Source organism: Mustela nigripes, chromosome 14 (assembly GCF_022355385.1).
Source record: "Mustela nigripes isolate SB6536 chromosome 14, MUSNIG.SB6536, whole genome shotgun sequence".
Classification (NCBI taxonomy): Eukaryota; Metazoa; Chordata; class Mammalia; order Carnivora; family Mustelidae; genus Mustela; species Mustela nigripes.
In genome coordinates, this window is record NC_081570.1 from 104687519 (window position 1) to 104705849 (window position 18331).

Genomic DNA, 18331 nt, shown 5'->3' on the forward strand with positions numbered 1-18331 from the left:
TATTTATTTGACAGAGAGAAATCACAAGTAGATGGAGAGGCAGGCAGAGAGAGAGAGAGAGGGAAGCAGGCTTCCTGCTGAGCAGAGAGCCCGATGCGGGACTCGATTCCAGGACCCTGAGATCATGACCTGAGCCGAAGGCAGCGGCTTAACCCACTGAGCCACCCAGGCACCCCCAGTTAGCTTTTTTATCTGGCATTTACTTCCTATTTCTAGGTGAAATGTTTCTCCTTTGACTTCTTAATTTAGAAATAGTAGACACAGATTTTACTTTTTTGTTATAGTAATTGAAATGTCAGCTTTCACATTATGTTGTATATCTGCCTTCTCTTTCCTTTACCTCATTCTCCTAATAGTTATAGCACAGTTTGGGCTGTATCAATAGTTAGTGTTTACATTACTGTCGCTGTGTAAATAATATCCACTGTGGAGCCAAGTAACATATTTTCATTATTTCATGTCTTGAACAACCCTTTGTTTGTTGTAAGGTTATATGTAATAATTTATTTAAACAATTTATTTAACTGTGACACTACCTCCAATTTATTCCTGAAATGCCTATTCCATCAAATATTTATTAGAATTTTCTCTCAAATGACCAACATACCTAACAATCTAAGAAATCACATTTCTTTTCCTGGGAGACTCGCCCCAGCCCCAGTGAGTACTTCTTTTTAGTCACCATCGCCATCTGCTGACTATTGGTGGAATTGAAACACAGAATTATGAGGTGCAGGGCTGATGTTTTTAAGCCAGAAAATGTGCTTTCTATGGTATTTGGCCTTTGGAATGACAATCTGGAGGAAGGAATATGTCCCTGTGATAGGAGTAGAAAAGAGAATACAAAATCATGAAATACTCCCTCTCCCTTGCCCCGCCGTTCTCTTCTTTTCTGTGTTTTCCGAGAAGAACAAGTCTGTTCTAATATTCCTTATGATGCTGTGGTCATTCTAAGTCTTTGTCAGATCCACCAAAGGAAAAGGGAAAGGTGGGCTACCTGTTTGTTTGTTTGTTTGTTTGTTTAATTTTAGCTTTATTGGGTATACTTGATGTAAGTAAGATGAACTACACATATTTAAAGTGTATAATTTCATGGGTTCAGGGGTGTCTGGGAGACTGATGGTTAGGTATCTGCCTTCGGATCCGGTCGTGATCCCAGGGTCCTGGGATGTAGCCCTGCATCCAGCTCCCTGACCAGGCAGGACCCTGCATCGTCTTCTCCCTCTGCCTGCTGCTCTGCCTGCCTGTGCTCACTCTCTCTCTTTCTCTCTCTCATTCTCTGTCAAATAAATTAAAAAAATCTTAAACAAAATAAAGTATATAATTTCATGGGTTCTAACATATGTATACCCATGAAATTGCTGCTACAATCAAGTTAATGAACATGTTACTTCCCATATTTCCTCTTGCCCCTTTGTAAGCCATCTCTCCCTCCTTTCACCCATTCCTAAGCAACCATTGATCTCCTTTCTGTCCCTATATATTAGTTTACATTTTCTAAAACTTTATAAAAATGGAAACAACCAATATATACTCTTTGTTGTTGTTGTTTGGCTCCTTTTGTTTGCATAATTATTTTGAGATTCATCATGTTATGTGCATTTGTAGTTTATTTCATTTTATTGCTGACTGATATTGTCTATGGATTTATCACAACTGGTAAATTGTGATAAACTTTATCTCAAATGACCAACATACTAATAATCTAAGAAATCAGATTTCATCTGTTGATGGACATTTGGGTTGCTTCCAATTTTTTTGGTTATTTCAGAGAAAACTATAATGAACGTTTGTGCATATGTCTTTGTGCTGACACACATTATCATTTCCCTGGGGTCACTACTTAGAAGTGGGATGTTTAGATCATATGGTATGTATATGCTTAATTTTGAGAAACTGCCAAACCATTTGTACAAACTAGTTGTACCATTTTACATTTCCACCAGTAGGTTGTGAGAACTCCACTTCTTCCAACACTTGATATAATCAGTCTTTTTAATGTTAACCATTATAGTGGTTGTGTAGTGTTTTCTCATTGTGACTAATTTGGTTTGCATTTCCCTAATGACTAATAACGTTGAGCATCTTTTCATGCGTTTATTTTGAGCTACCCATTTATTTGTTTGTTTGTTTGTTTTTAAAGATTTTATTTATCCATTTGACAGAGAGATCACAAGTAGGCAGAGAGGCAGGCAGAGAGAGGGGAGAAGCAGGCTCCCTGCTGGGCAGAGAGCCAGATGTTGGGCTCCATCCCAAGACCCTGAGATCATGACCCGAGCTGAAGGCAGAGGTTTTAACCCACTGAGCCACCCAGGCGCCCCTACCCATTTTTAAATAAACACTCCACTGGTACTAGGGCTAACCTTAAGTTTGGGCAAAAGAAACTGTGTTACATGACAGGTACCATAGAAAAATCTAATTCATCAGTTGGCCATGAAATTATCTTTTTTTTTTTTTAAGATTTTATTTATTGGACAGATAGAGTTCATAAGTAGACAGAGAGGCAGGCAGAGAGAGAGAGAGAGAATGGGAAGCAGGCTTCCTGCTGAGCAGAGAGCCCAGTGTGGGACTTGATCCCAGGGATCATGACCTAAGCCAAAGGCAGAGGCCTTAACCCACTCAGCCACCCACGCACCCCTGGCCATGAAGTTCTTAACTGACTTGATATTCCCACATCTGAGGGATAAAGTTACTCTTTTGAGTTCAGAAAACTAATTTAAGGAGCAGTTAAGAAAGAAGTCACTTGTGTGGAGGCAGCCACACAAGCTGCACTCCTTGTCCACCTCCACAACCGGAATCTTCAATGGCTCTGTTTCCTTGACAACACAGTGTAGTGATGAAGAGTTAAGGCTTTGGAGCCCAGTCACCTGGGTTCAACAGTTATTGTCAGTTACTGAATTAAGTACTGTTCAACCATTTACATGCTATGTGATTGTGGGAAAGTTGCTTAATCTTGCTGTACCTCAATTTCCTTATATAAAAGTGAAGATGACACTATTACCTTCTTGAGAGAGTTGTGAAAATTAAATGAATTAATATGTTAAAAATGTTTAGAACATTACCTGGTAATATTAAGCTCACAGCTATTAATTTAAATTCCTTGGACTCACTTTCAAGGTCCCTCATAATTTGGCCTCTGTCCATCTTCTAGTCCATTCCTTCCTATCTCCTTCATTTGAGTTTTGCTGGTTTCCTCATTGAAGAATGAATTTATGCACAACTCCGGACAGTCTTCATTGCCCTGGAAGGCCCTTAACAATTCAAATCCTGGGGCACCTGGGTGGCTCAGTGGGTTAAAGCCTCTGCCTTTGGCTCAGGTCATGATCCCAGGGTCCTGGGATTGAGTCCCACCGGGTTCTCTGCTTAGCAGGGAGCCTGCTTCTCTCTCTCTGTCTGCCTTTCGGCCTACTTGTGATCTCTGTCTGTCAAATAAATAAAATCTTAAAAAAAAAAAAAATTCAAATCCTTTCCAGTCTTCAAAGATCACTTCAAATCCCATCCCTTCTATTGCCTCTTATTATTTCTTTAATTCTCATCAACTATCTTCCATTATTTCATGTGTCATCTATCTTTTTTTTTTTTTAAGAATTTATTTATTTATTTGACAGAGAGAGATCACAAGTAGGCAGAGAGGCAGGCAGAGAGAGAGAGGAGGAAGCAGGCTCCCCGCTGAGCAGAGAGCCCGATGCGGGACTCGATCCCAGGACCCTGGGATCATGACCTGAGCCGAAGGCAGCGGCTTAACCCACTGAGCCACCCAGGCGCCCTCGTGTGTCATCTATCTTCCATCACCTAATTCCCATCTGAATTCATTGCATCACAGAATTTAGGGAATAATTGCACACTCATCACTCCTCCACTTCAGTCAGTTTTGTTTCCCTAATAGCCTGTAAACATCCCAAGGGCAGATATAGTATCTGATACTTCTGAGCCCTCTTTCGATGGAGTAAATACATCGTCTTTACTCCATTTCAAGCATCTGTAAAGAGATTCAACAAAGGCAGCAGAAGAGGATGTGAAGAATTCATAGCTTTAATAACAGATTATGTAGAGGTGGGGATGCTAGCTGCTTTCCTATCCATGCCATGCTCCAAAGGTAGAGTTTCCCTCCTCCTAAGATCCAGACAAGCCCTGTTTCATTTCTGAGCCAGAAAGAGCACATCTTACCGATTTTTATTTATCAGATAGACTCCATCCTTAATCATTTCCTCCTCTTTCCATCTTCCAAGAGAAAATATTGTTGGATTTTTACATCTCTCATAGGTAATGGTCATGTCTTCCTCTTTCAATTCTTTCATCTTAAAAGTCTCAACCCTTAAGTTTTCTACTGGTCATCAAGATCCCTATAGCCTCTAAGTTTGTTGGGGTGATTTCAGGAGTAGAGGAACTACAACAATCGTGTATCATAACTGGGACTGGGAAAATGGACAAAGAGCCACTACAGAAGTCTAGATTACAGAAGCTTTGCCCAAAATCCTTATTCTGTGATCATTTCAGTCCTGGACTATAGCCTTATCTGACTCTGGTTAAATGTCGTTATTTCATGTGTCTTCTAGTTCCCTCTGTTTCCTTCAGGGATTCTTCATGTTCTTCCCTGCCTGTCTCTATCCCCTGATCATTTCAAACCAGTCATGGGGTTGCTGGCCTAGTTACTGAATGCAAAGCCACAGAAGAAGGAGCCCAGATAGTGGGGCCAGGAGGGTTCCTGAGGAAAGAGTAACTCCGGCATCTGAGGGGAAGAGATGCAGCTTTTCTAAGTCTGGCAGGAAAGCTCGGGCGTCCTCCAAAGCTGCCTGAGCTGCCACCGTGAAGTTGGGGTCACCAGAGATCAAAACATCAAAGACACAAGAATGGAAGTAAGCATCTTCTACAGGCAGCCCTTCCTTGCACAGCTGTTTGGCCGTATCAATGGTTATAGCTCCACGACGACTGCGTTCTGAGCGAGAGAGTCGCTGACTTGGGGGACACCCCCCAACACAGAGCTGCAGGTCCTGCTCAGCAGAGAAGGCTCTGGCCACATCCTCTGCTACCTTGATGGAGAAGGAGAGCTGCCCAGCTGTCTGCCGAATGATTATAGTTGTGCCGATATAGGCAGCTTGGATCTCCACATGATTCCCAGGATTAGTAGTTCGAATGGACAAACTAGAGCCCCCAGGTCGGTCACCTCCATTGATAGAACCATCTTCGAAGGCTGCTGGAAGATTGTCCACCTCAGCCTGGTAGACCTTCTGATCAATGCATTCCTGCATGTTCTTAAATATAATGGTAAGCTGTGAGGGCAAGAGGGAAAACAGTTCATTTGGGGCTCAGTACTTCGTCCCCTTACCACCAGCGGGCTCACACACAGTCAAGGATCTGATCTGGGCCTCCAGAGTAGGCTTATTGTGGTCTTCCCTCACTCTGATCTCTTTGTACTCTGGTATTGCCCAGCCGTCCCTGCTCAACCCCTCCCTCTCCTTTTTGGTCTCGATCTCAGCAACTCACAGGAGAAAGAAAAGTTTCCCTTCTGTGACTCCTCAACCTAGGACTCCTCAGCTCTCCCCTCAACGTTCTTTTTTGTTTTCTGCATTTGAGTGAAATTCCCAGGGAGGGAAAGTGACTTAAGGAGCTTAAGTGTTAAATGACTTAAGTGTTGGTGGGAGGGTATGGCGGGAGATGTAGGAGAAGTGGAGGAGGAGGAGGAAAGGGAATGGCAGCATTGCTGTGGAACAGTGAGGATGGGAGGGAGGGGTACCGTGGGGCGACCATGAGAGGGTTTGGAGGAGCTGCTGAGTCCCTGACCTTGCGGGTAGCGGTGGCGTTGGCCCCCGATGCCACGGGGGAGCTGGTGGCCTGGACAAAAAGGAAGTCATTATCCAGCAGGGGCCAAGCTCCTTGGACACGGCACGTGTGAAAGAGGTGGTGGAAGCTGCGCACGTGGGGGTCCCCAAAGGAGGCGCAATGCAGGAAGCCCGGGGGACGACCGTGCAGCCGGGAAAACTGGCCCTCATAGTCACAGGGGTCCGGGGCTGGGGGTCCGGAGGAGCGGACTGGGCCGGAGCCTGGAAGGGCGGGGCCGCGGGGCGGGGGAGGGGCCGTGGGGCCCTGGCGGGAGCAGTTGTGCTGGATCATCAGGTCTTCGATACCGTGCACCGCCGAATGGAAGGCCAGGTCCCCGCGGCAGGTGCGGGCGGTGCGCCGGGTACAGAGAGCGTAGGAGCGGAGGGCTCGACAGAGGCCGCCGGAGCCCGCGCCACCCCGGCTCCCTGCTCCTGCTCCTCCTCCTCCTCGAAGTGCTCCCGGTGAACCCCCACCTCTAAGGCTCAGGGTGGATGATACATACTCAGCATTGCAGCGGAGGATCTTGCATTGAGAATGAGCTGAGGACAAAGGGAGAAAATTGTGAGAAGGCTCCTAGATCCGGGCTCAACTTTCCCAAGTCTGATGCGGGGGAGGGGGGGGGGCGTGGGATTTCAGCAGCTCCTAAAACCCAACTGAGCCCGAGTTCCAGTCCTATCCCGGGTCCCCAGCCCCCAGCTCCCTAGTTCCTGTGTTCGCTGGGTCTTGATAAAAATGTGTAAGCCCGCTAGATCTCTTCTTCTAGATGAAGCGCTTTTCCAGTGCCCTTCCCCAAGGCGAATGGGAAATAAAATAGATCTGTTTGAGAGGTGGGACAGTGACTGGAACTCCGCAGCACCCATCTCTTCTCCTCACACATGCTCACCTGCCCACCCTTGCACAGCAGAGGACCCTCTAGGTTCCCCAGCCCTTCCCTAGCCCTTCCTTACCATGTCCACAGAGGAGCAGCAGGAGGGTGAGAGTGCTTAGAGTTGGGGGGCTGCCATGGGGGGACCAGCCTGGATTCCCCATACCTATCCGGCCAGGTCCCCCCAGGCTCCGGCTCTTTCCAGCTGATGACCCTCCTACCTAGTGAATTTTGACCGGACCTCCTGTAAGGGACTGAAAAAAGAAATTTGGCTGGGCATGGGGAGAGAGAAGAGTTGAAAATCATTCAGGATGATGTGAAGAGAATTTGGGAAGATCAGGAAAAGGATGAGCGGTCAGGAGTTGGGGAGGATAGGGTTCCCCAAATGTAAGTGTGGCTGTTAAGCCTCTGTGCCCTGCTCTTGTGGCGACTTATGCAATACCCTGAGGTGGGGGTGGAAGGAAAGTTGACTGGACTGGTGGGGGGTGGGGGGACATGGGCAGAGTCCACTGTATTGCCCCATCCTGAACTACCAAACAACAGAAATATCAAAAAAGGAGGAATCATGTGGATGGATCAGACCCCAGTCATCTCTGTCATCCTCCATAAAATTAGGATCTGAAAATACTTCAGAAACATACCTCTTATATACCCTTCCCCGTCCAGAGGGGAGACCCTCCAGGGGTCATTCATTTCTCTTCCTTCTTTGTGTCAGAATTTTTTGCAAGAAGGAGTGAGGGTGGACTACCCATTCCCTCTCTAGAACATCAGTATTCAAAGGAAAAGGGACCCATCTCATTAATCTACTAGAGAGCTAGGAGTATAATCCCTCTCTCCTAAGGAATAACGGGACGCAAACCAAGCATGCAAATCAATATTTGTGCTGAGGTAACAGTTTTTGTATTTTTAAAAAAATTTTTTCCAAATCTGACTGAAGAACCACTCTTTTCATCTTCCTTTTGCAAATTCAGAAGTTCCCAATCTTTTGACGAGAACAGGCCTTGGGGAGGGCCTAAGCCCCTCTTGCCAAACTCCCATTTCTTGGGGTAAAGATACGAGTGGAGTCAGAGTCATGCGGGAGGGAGAATGGGGTGGCAAGACTAGAGTGTGGTGATAACAATTTACAAGGAGTAGCCCCACCCTTGGAAGCCCAATGTGAAGGGCAACGCTGAGTACAGGCAGGGTGGAGGGGTACCAATGACTAATCATCTGAGGCTAAATTTGGTCTTGGTGAGAAAACCACAGAATAGGGGATATGCAAAACTCCTAAAACTTCATCAGAAATCTGAGGCAACAGGGTAAGGAGAAGGCTAAAATGGCCAGAGGAAAGATGGAAGACTTCAAGAGGCCAGTGGCCAGCAACCAGAAATAAGACAGGAGAAATGGAGATGGGGCACCTTGGTATGAAAGAGATCCTAGCTTTTGTACAAGAGACATTCAAGTAGGTGTCATAATTTTCTGAAAGTCTAACTTCATTCCAAAAGTTATTAAAGGAATTGCAATTTCATTTTGACTTACTGTTTCCAGAGGTCAAACATTACTCTGATATCCAATTCTCCAGCCATGACTGCCTACTCTGTCGGTCAGCTCCAGCCAGGGGATCCCCCGTCTCTTTCTCCATGTCTCCCCCAGGTTCCCACACCGGCTGCAATCTCACTGAGGTCAGGGAACCAGAGAAGTTTTGGCGTGGGGGGAAGGGGGAGTAAATGGCTGGCCAGAGTACTGGACAGCTGAGCGGGGGAGGGAGGTGGCTACTGAGTTGACTGTTTTAAAAATAGCTAAGTCCAAAATTCCAGGAAGGTTAGTGGGGGTAGGGTATGGGTGAGGGGAGTGGGGAGGGTAGGAGGATTAGAAAGAATATAGAGTATACAGTGCCAAGTGGGGAAGGGGAGGCAGAAATATCATGGGCAAGTCAGATATCCACTTCCAGGTTATGTGAGTAGTCACTGCCTATTCCAGGCAGCCCTCCAGCATTCTCAGTAATAAACGCCCAACCTTTAAAATTACCTACTAGAGTAGGTAATTACATACCTTTCTGTCACCACCCTCACTCCCACTATATTGAATACTGCATTTAGTTTCTACTGAACACATCTAAGAGGTAGCTGACTTCAAATAAGGTCCATAGCAGAGGTAGTCCACATCCCCTCCCTCATCTTTGCAGAGTATTTCAGAAGGACTAAAAAAGCCAGCTGTCCAGAGAAGAAATCTGAGCTCTGAGTCGCTTAGGAGGAGGGTTTGTTTCAGTCTACCAGCCCAGATCCTTGCAGCTGTTTATCCCCCTACCTCATCCATTTTATTCCCTTCGTTTATACAGCCATTCCTCTTCCCTCCCTCTCACCAACTCACACACAAAATATAAGCTTCTGCATTGTTAGAGGAGGAGGCTAACAGCAGAGGTGAAGAAGGAATAGAGACAAGAGTTTTTTAAAGGTTACTCATCCACAGGGGAGGGGGACTTAGAGAGATAAACCGAGAAAAAAGAGATTCAGAAAGATGCTTTTGTAGAGTAACATAATCTTGTGACCTTTTAAGATATTGCAACCAAGGGATTTGGCCATGTTGTATTTTTGCAGCCATAGGCGTCTGGGATCATCATCTCTTATACTTGCCAAGTGAAGTGACTACAAAGGCTGATTCCAAATAATGTCCCTAAGGCATTTGATTAATTGGCTTTGCATTTAATTCAGAATCTAGAGGTCTACACAGTATTCTTCTCTTCATTATCCATATATTTCTGAAAAATTTAGATTTCTCTCAACCACATGAGTCCATAGTATAAGGATTTTACTACAAAAATGTAAAATGCCAACCAAACTATTCAAATGACTTAAAAACACAGTAATTTGACTAGGAAGCTCCTTTGAAAGGAGCCCCTGAGAGAAATGGCTGATTTCAGGTATGGGTCAGGAATTGCTCAAGATAAGCAAAGAAGCCTTCAAAAACTATTAGAACTGGGGCACCTGGGTGGCTCAGTGGTTTAGGCTGCTGCCTTTGGCTTGGGTCATGATCTCAGGGTCCTGGGGTCGAGCCCCGCATCGGGCTCCCTGCTCCGCAGGAAGCCTGCTTCTCTCTCTCTCTCTCTCTCTCTCTCTCTCTCTCTGCCTGCCTCTCTGCCTGCTTGTGATCTCTCTCTGTCAAATAAATAAATAAAATCTTTAAAAAAAAAACTATTAGAACTGTATCAAAAGGACTCAGCAACTAGAATAGTTTACACTGGCTAATTTAAGTGTCAAAATGGATACTATTTGCATATTTGATATTTCAACTATCATCTTTGTATCAAATATACTTAAATCTATGAGTTTGCCACTCATTATTGGAGAGCACTAGGGGATCAACTCATTATTTTGAAAACTGTTAATAATTGGAAAGAATCAAACATTTATCTTATCTTTCCTGTGAGAATTCAAGAGGAGGGGGAAATTTCTCTCTTTTTTTTTTTTTTAAAGATTTTATTTATTTATTTTACAGAGAGAGATCACAAGCAGGCAGAGAGGTAGGCAGAGAGAGAGGAGGAAGCAGGCTCCCTGCTGAGCAGAGAGCCCGATGCGGGGCTCGATTCCAGGACCCTGGGATCATGACCTGAACCGAAGGCAGCGGCTTAACCCACTGAGCCACCCAGGCGCCCCGAAATTTCTCTTTATAGAAGTTTTCCAGCAGATAAATGAAGAAGGAATGGCATAATTAGAAAATCAACATTTATAACTCCTAATACATTAATGTGTCTAGGCAATGATCAACAATGGCTACTATCCATCATGAAGGGAGAAACAAAGATTGTGTCCTCCTGATCACAGGTGGATTATAAATTCCACCTATTGAAGCAGGCATGCAAAAAAGCCCTTTCAGTCTGAATCTGAACTAGTGTAGAGCTAACTACTAATTTACAGGAAATACAGGAGACATCAAATGACACCACAGAGGCACAAGTCCAGACTGTGAGAATACTCTACAGGACAAAATGACTTGGATTTTTCAACAAATTCAAGAAAAAAAGAAGAAAATGGAGAGGGAACTTAGGCATTAATAGAGACTTAAGAGACATCAAACAGTTGCAGAGTATGGATTTTATTGGATTCTAATTCAAGAAAACAAACAAAAATTATGAGACAGTTGGGGAAATTTGAATGCAAATGAACAATTCATGAATACTTAATGATTTATAAAGTTAGTGTGATAGGTGGTACTTTTTAAAAAGCAAGAGCTTATCTATCTTTGAATATTTGCAGATGAAATGATATGATAGCTGGAATGCTTATAGGCATTCAATCTTACAGAAGATTGAAACATGCACTGATAATTGTTCAAACTGGGAGATAGAGAACTCAGGTATTCATTACCCTAGGATCTTTTTGTAAATGTTTGAAATTTTCATAACAAAATTTTAAAGTCAGAAATTATCTGTGAGCCCTTTGTGTGTGTGTATGTGTATGTGTGTTTGAGTGTGTGTGTCTAATCGTCATCCTTGTCAAAACCTATCTACCAAATGCCACCCAGAACACATTTATAGTCAGCAAAGTTGAGTTTACAGAGAGACCTCTGACTTGTGAATGGGCTTCTTTGTTTCACTTGCAACAGAAGAGTGATTTAAGAATGGGTGATATTGAGAAGGGCAAGAAGATTTTTGTTCAGAATTGTGCCCTAGTGCCATACTGTGGAAAAGGGAGGCAAGCACAAAACTGGGCCAAAGCTCCATGGTTTATCTGGGCAAAAGATAAACCAAGGGCCTGACTTGTCTTCTGCAGATGCCAACAAGAACAAAGGCATCACCTGGGGAGAGGAGACACTGATGAGTATTTGGAGAACCCCAAGAAGTACCTCCCTGGAACAAAAATGATCTCCACCGACATTAAGCAGATGAGGGGAAGAGCAGACTTGATAGCTTTTCTCAAAAAAGGTACTAAGGAGTAACAGTTGTCCACTGCCTTACTTACTACAAAACAAAAATATCAGATCCACCTGGACAGGGGTACTCATCATAGTAGAAATAGTTTAATTATTGTTGAACATCTGTTGGTGCCACATGCTATGCTGAGTGATCTGGTGATAGCATTTCTAATCCTCACAACAACCCTGAAAGGCAAATTTTATCCCCATTTTCTAGGAACCGAAGCGCTTGAAGATACTATCTTGTCTCAGGTTGCCTAATTCAAATCCAGATTTATTTGCCCCAGAAGTCAATATTCTTTGCATTATAGCTTCTTCAATAGGCTCCCAGGTGGCGGAATTTAGATGGAGAAAAGGGGAAAAAAACAAAAGATACAGATTTAGGCAGGATGCGAGAGAAGGTAGACCAGAGAAAACAGTCCCAAGATCTTCAAGTTAGAACACTGGCTCAGAGAATGAGCCCACCACTGAGGGTAAGAAGAGAGATGGCTGGCAACCAACTTTTATATACCCAAGGAATTAAACAAAATTCTAATATAGTTCAATATGTTTAAACTATATTACTAACCCTCTAACTGGTAGAAACCAGTATGTTGAAAACATAGAAGATCATCATTGGATAGCCTCATGAATATCCATATTCATAAATAAATATCTTTTATTTGGTGTCAAATGAAAGAAACAACAAGGAAACAAGATACTTTTTCAAAATTCATTTCAGATAAACTCAGTGATGGTCATTAGGTCATTAATTGTTGTGGTAGAAGGGCCTATTTGAGAAGTTCACCATTTAAGGAAAGTTTGACTTTTTTGGCAGCTTGATATGTTTCCTTTTAAGAGGCAGTGAGAATGCTGTAACTCATTTTCTTTCTCTTTTGGTTTTAACTGTTTTGAAGTTCAGAGGAAAATATAATCTAGTTATAGTATTTATATACACTTGGGTTTTTATTATATATTTTTTTCTATAGCTTTTGAATTTTCTATCTTTATGCTAGTTTTTGTTATATTTGTTTTGGTTGCATGTGAGGTGTTGCTTACATTTTTGCAACTCTCTTTAAACCTCTTGTGGATAAATTAAAGTTAAAATGAAAACAAATCAAGTATTTTTGGAAGTGTGAATTTAAATTTAAGTTAAATAAAAAAGCGTCATTTTTCATAGCTTGAAATTTTACCATTTTACCCATTTGGAACTATTCCATAAAGACAGACTCTTTACTTTGTACCACCTTTACCTAGACATTTGGTGTTTTTATCATTTCCTGGAAAGGTAAAGAAAGCAGTGCTTGCCCTTCCCTGCATTAAGAAGAGAGTTCCAAAAATAAAATGCTTCTAAAATCAAAGACTGCTAATGCAGTAAAAGATGGGTTTCTTTTGGTTGAATTTATTAGGGTGTTAGCAGTATGGGATTATTTGAGATTGAGAGTTTATAAATCAGTGGTTCTTACTTTGGAGGATCACAAACTCCTTTTGAAAACCTAATGAGAGATATTAGCCCTGTCCTCAGAAAAATGTTCAAGTATGTTCCTTGACCTTTTAACTACAATTTCTTGAGGGTACACATACCTCCTGCAAGGGGGCTGGAATAGACATGACTCCTCTTCACTGCAAAAGCCCTCAGTCCTGGCCACCAGACCACCAAGGAGCTACCTCTTTACTATGGATAGTGAGGAGAGCAAGGCAGACACTTCAGTAGGCTCTCAATACCCCTGCCCATCTCCCCTCCAGCAGCCTTTAGTTTTTTTCTCTGTAGTTAAGGGTCTCTTAGGTTTGCCCCTCTTTTTTTTGCCCCTTCCCCTATGTTCATGTGTTTGGTTTCTTACATTCCACATACGAGTGAAATTGTATGGTATTTCTCTAATTATTTCACTTAGCATAATACACCCAAACTCCAATCATGTTGTTGCAGATGGCAAGATTTCATTCTTTTTGAGGACTGAGTAAATATTTCATTATATTATATATATATATAATATGTGTGTATGTATTATATATAACACATATTATATACATATAATATATACATTATACACACACACACCCCACATCTTTATCTGTTCATCACTCAATGGACATTTGGGCTCTTTCTGTAATATGGCTATCATTGATAGTGCTGCTATTAGCATCAGGGTGCATGTGCCCCTTCAAATCAGTATTTTTTTGTCCTTTGGGTAACTATCTAGTAGCAATTGCTGGGTCATAGGATAGTTCTATTTAAAAATTTTTGAGGAACCTGTTTTCCAGAGTGGCTGCACCAGTTTGTACCAACAGTGTAAGAGGATTCCCCTTTCTCTAAGTCCTTGACAACATCTATTGTTCCTGTGTTGTTAATTTTAGCCATTCTGACAGGTGTGAGATATTATCTCATCATGGTTTTGATTTCTGTTTCCCTGATGATGAGTCATGTTGAGCATCTTTTCATGTGTCTGTTGGCCATCTGGATGTCTTCTTCAGGAAAATGTCTATTCATGTTGTCTGCCCATTTCTTAACTGGATTGTTTTATAGGTGTTGAGTTTGGTAAGTTCTTTATAGATTTTAGATACTAACCCTGTATCAGATACATCTATAGCAAATATATGCTCCCATTCCATAGGCTGCCTTTTAGTTTTGTTGACTGTTTCCTTCACTCTACAGAAGTTTTTATCTTTTTTTAAAAAGATTTTATTTATTTGAGAGAGAGAGAGCACGAGCAGGGAGGAGGAGGAGAAGCAGGCTCCCCACTGAGCAGGGAGCCTGATGTGGGACTCCATCCCAGGATTCCTGGATCATGACCTGAGCCGAAGGCAGACACCTAACCGACTGAGCTACCCAGGCACCCCAGAAGTTTTTAATCTTGATAAAGTCCCAATAGTTCATTTTTACTTTTGTTTCCCTTGCCTCCAGAGACGTGTCTAGCAAGAATTGCTGAGGCCGAGGTCAAAGAGGTTACTGCCTGTGTTCTCTAGGATTTTGATGGTTTCTGTCTCACATTTAGAGCTCTCATCCATTTTGAGTTTATTGTGTATGGTGCAAGTGGTCCAGTTTCATTCTTTTTTTTTTTTTTTAAAGATTTTATTTATTTATTTGACAGAGAGAGATCACAAGCAGGCAGAGAGGCAGGCAGAGAGAGAGAGAAAGAGAGAGAGAGAGAGAGAGAGGAGGAAGCAGGCTCCCTGCTGAGCAGAGAGCCAGATGCGGGGCTCGACCCCAGGATCCTGAGATCATGACCTGAGCCTAAGGCAGCGGCTTAACCCACTGAGCCACCCAGGCGCCCTCCAGTTTCATTCTTCTGCATGTTGCTCTCCAGTTTTCCTAACACCATTTGTTGAAAAGACTCTTTTTTTCCTGCTTTGTCAATGATAGAGTTGTGCGTCCATTTCTGGGTTTTCTATTCTGCTCCATTGGTCTGTGTGTCTGTTTTTGTGCAGAAGTCCAGCATTGTGATGCCATCAGTTTTGCTTTTCTTTATTTGGTTACTTGGGGTCTTTTGTGGTTCTATACAAATTTTAGGAGTGTATTATCCTCTGTGAAAACGTGTCATGGGAATCTTGGGTATAAAGTAACCTAAATCTTTTAGGTTTCCTTGCCTGCAGTTCTTCTCAGTGGGGGCTCTATTAACATTTGAGAAGGGACAATTCTTTGTTTTGTAGAACTGTCCTGCCTAGTGCAGGACAGTAAGCATTCTTGTCTCACCTCTCCTGCTAAGTGCCACTTGCATCCAGTTGCCACTTGCAACCCAGTCACTGTAAATTTTTAAAGTACCCCTGCATATTTCTAAAGCCCCCCTCCTACCCCAAAGATACCACCACGGTTGAGGAAACCTTCTAGATATTCTCAATCCCAAGTGGTTTCACACTACCATGACGTAAACTGGATAAACTGGATTACTGAAAGTGTTTTTACGTTATGGATCATGCTTGCTTTAGAAACAGGTTTGGGGTGTGTGTGTGTGTAGCTCAAGGACACGACTTTCCCAGTACTCTCATATGAGAGAGACGTTTGATTCCTTTTACTTCACATTCTTGGTTTCTCTCTAGAGCCTCCTAAACACGGGGCCACACAAATTTAACCCTCAGCCCCTTTCCCTGTAGGTTTGGATTTAAAAGCCATGCTCCCAAAGCTGTAGGGATTTCCTACACCCCAGTCCAAACAGAGCAGCTCTGGTTTGAGCTCTTTTATATTTTGGGATTTGGGGCATGCTTTCATTAAGAAAAAAAGAGTTCTATTGCTTAAGTGGATTGAAAAGCCAACAGATTATATGTTTCTAAGTATCTCTTTTGGTTCCAAGTCTTTGTAATTACGGCTGTTCCTCAGTCCCATCGTTTGAGCAGAACTTGGAACCTGAGTGGGCTCCAGAGACATTTATACTGTTAAATCACACAGCAGGATTATCTCCTCCGTGTCAGACATTTTAGGCCTCTTGGGTATAGATTATTGCAAATTAGCAGAGAAGTATCATGAGATACTTCAATGGCGAGTTTTCAGTCTGTGAATTACTACCCCTTTGGGTCTACTTGCTGGATTTTTAGTTATACAGAGGTGATATCCACCTGGACTGTTCCTCAAAAGGACTTTGGGTATTTTGAATGATTCAAGCATATACAGACTCCTCTGTTTACCAAAGAGCTTTTGGCATACTTAGATGTTGTCATTAAAACAAATTGAACTGGTAGAAGAATTTGTCATGAGAGACAATTAATAATTAGGGTTAATGATTGATGCCTTGTGGTTGTTTATTTTGTTTGTTTGTTTGTTTGTTTTTTGTCCCTGGACATTTATTGCTAATCAGGTGAAGATTTCTCAGTTATTTAGGCCTGGACTTCAGCCACTCCTGTATCAGGAATTATGTCTGTCATTGTCACCAAATGTTAGATTTTATCTCCTTCCTTTGTTCCATCTTCGTTTTGTACTGTATTAACCAGCCAAAACTAACTTGGATTCTGATGCCAACCCAAGGAACTTTCTCAGCTAGTTGAGAATTCAAGTGTTGATCGAGCACTTAAAATTTGCTAGAGGGGCGCCTGGGTGGCTCAGTGGGTTAGGCCGCTGCCTTCGGCTCAGGTCATGATCTCAGGGTCCTGGGATCGAGTCCGCATCGGGCTCTCTGCTCAGCGGGGAGCCTGCTTCCTCCTCTCTCTGCCTGCCTCTCTGCCTACTTTGTGATCTCTCTCTGTCAAATAAATAAATAAAATCTTTAAAAAAAATTTGCTAGAAATATTTGATAGAATGAAGGCCTTCTAGGATATTATACAGTTTTGCCATGGAGACGAATATACACAGATGAAAAATAACAGTCTATGGGGTGCGTGGATGGCTCAGTGGGTTAAGCCACTGCCTTCAGCTCAGGTCATGATCTCAGGGTCCTATCAATTACCCCATCGGGCTCTCTGCTCAGCAGGGAGCCTGCTTCCCTCTCTCTCCCTGCCTGCCTGTCTACTTGTGTCTCTGTCAAATAAATAAATAAAATCTACAAAGTAAATGTAATACAGCACTTAATGGAAAAGTTGTATATTCAGTGCCTGAAGCAGCAGCTCTTAACTTTGGCTGCATGTTATAATCATCTGAGGAGGTTGAAAAAATTCTGATGTTCAGAGAATACCCCAAACCAATTAAATCAGAACTTCTGGGGGTGGAACACAACTGCCAGGATTTTTTTGTTTTTAATACTCCCTGTGCAATTGCGCATGTGGCTTAAGTTGAGAACCGTTAGTCTAAAGGGATGAAGAAGACAAGTCAGTCCCGTGTAGACAGGAATTTCTGTGGGCAGTAGGAAGAGTTGAGATTGATGCCATCTGGCATTGTGTGGGAAAATCTGATGTCACAAAGGGGCTAAGAGATTCTGTGGATCTTATAAGTGTATTTTATTTGTCAGAGAGAGAGAGAGAGTGAGCACAAGCAAGGGGAGTGGGAAGCAGAGGGAGACCCAGGCTCCCTGCTGAGCAAAGAATCCTATGTGGGACTCCATCCCAGGACTGTGGGATCATGACCTGAGCCAGAGGCAGACACTTAACCAACTGAGCCACCCAGGTGTTCCAATCCTATGGATCTTAAAGCTCCAAGTAAAAGACAATTTCAAGCAATTTGGAGAGGAGCTATGAATTCTACTGTCAGCTTTGCTACTGATGTGCAGCAGAGTTCCCAGAGTTTCTTCACTCCCTCTGGTGAAATTAACTGCATTTTGTCTCATTCAGTTCTAGTTTTGTTCGTGTGTAAAATCTTTCTACTCTTTAATTACTTTGTTCTTTCTCTATAAAATTTTAATTGTAGTAAAATACACTTACTATAAAATTTACTATCTTCACCATTTTAAAGTGTACAGTTCAGTAGTTTTAAGTATATTCACATTGTGCAACGAAATCTCCAGAACTCTTTATCTTGCAAAACTGAAACTCCGTACTCATTAAATGTAAACTTTTCCTTTTGAGGTAATTATAGCTTTATATGCAATTGTAATGATACAGAGAGATCCCATGTACCCTTTACACAGTTTCTCCCAATGGTAACCCCCTGGGAAATGTGGAGGCCAAGAAAAACAAGACTGTACCCACCTTGAGTCTAGCCCTGACATAAGTACAGCCATCCTGACAAAGCAAAAGCTGGCACCTTGCCCCCCCTCTCCACCTGCTCCCCTCCCCTCGGTAGTATGTGTGAACAAATAGTTAACTTGCAGAAATCACAATCCTGCAAGACAGGAGTCTTCCTCAGTTTACAAATGTCCCAGTGCTAAATCTCACTAACAAGGACACTTGAGAGGAGGAATGTGACATTCTATCAGGAAA

General features: G+C 42.8%; 1 protein-coding gene and 1 pseudogene across 2 annotated transcripts; one reads left to right on the top strand and one right to left on the bottom strand.

The window, feature by feature from the left end:
• Positions 1–4016: 4016 nt before the first annotated feature.
• On the bottom strand, positions 4017–8351 carry HJV (hemojuvelin BMP co-receptor). 2 transcript variants are annotated; one of them, XM_059376000.1, is made up of 4 exons: positions 8204–8351; positions 6768–6939; positions 5782–6359; positions 4017–5270 (listed from the first exon to the last, which is right to left on the bottom strand). In XM_059376000.1, the coding sequence occupies exons 2-4, from the start codon at positions 6847–6849 to the stop codon at positions 4650–4652; spliced, it is 1281 nt and encodes a 426-aa protein (XP_059231983.1). In that variant the 5' UTR covers positions 6850–6939; positions 8204–8351; the 3' UTR covers positions 4017–4649. The 2 variants fall into 2 exon arrangements, with proteins under 2 accessions (XP_059231983.1, XP_059231984.1); XM_059376001.1 differs by having other exon boundaries at positions 6768–6957.
• Positions 8352–11281: 2930 nt separating this feature from the next.
• On the top strand, positions 11282–11599 carry LOC132000730 (cytochrome c-like; annotated as a pseudogene).
• Positions 11600–18331: the final 6732 nt, after the last annotated feature.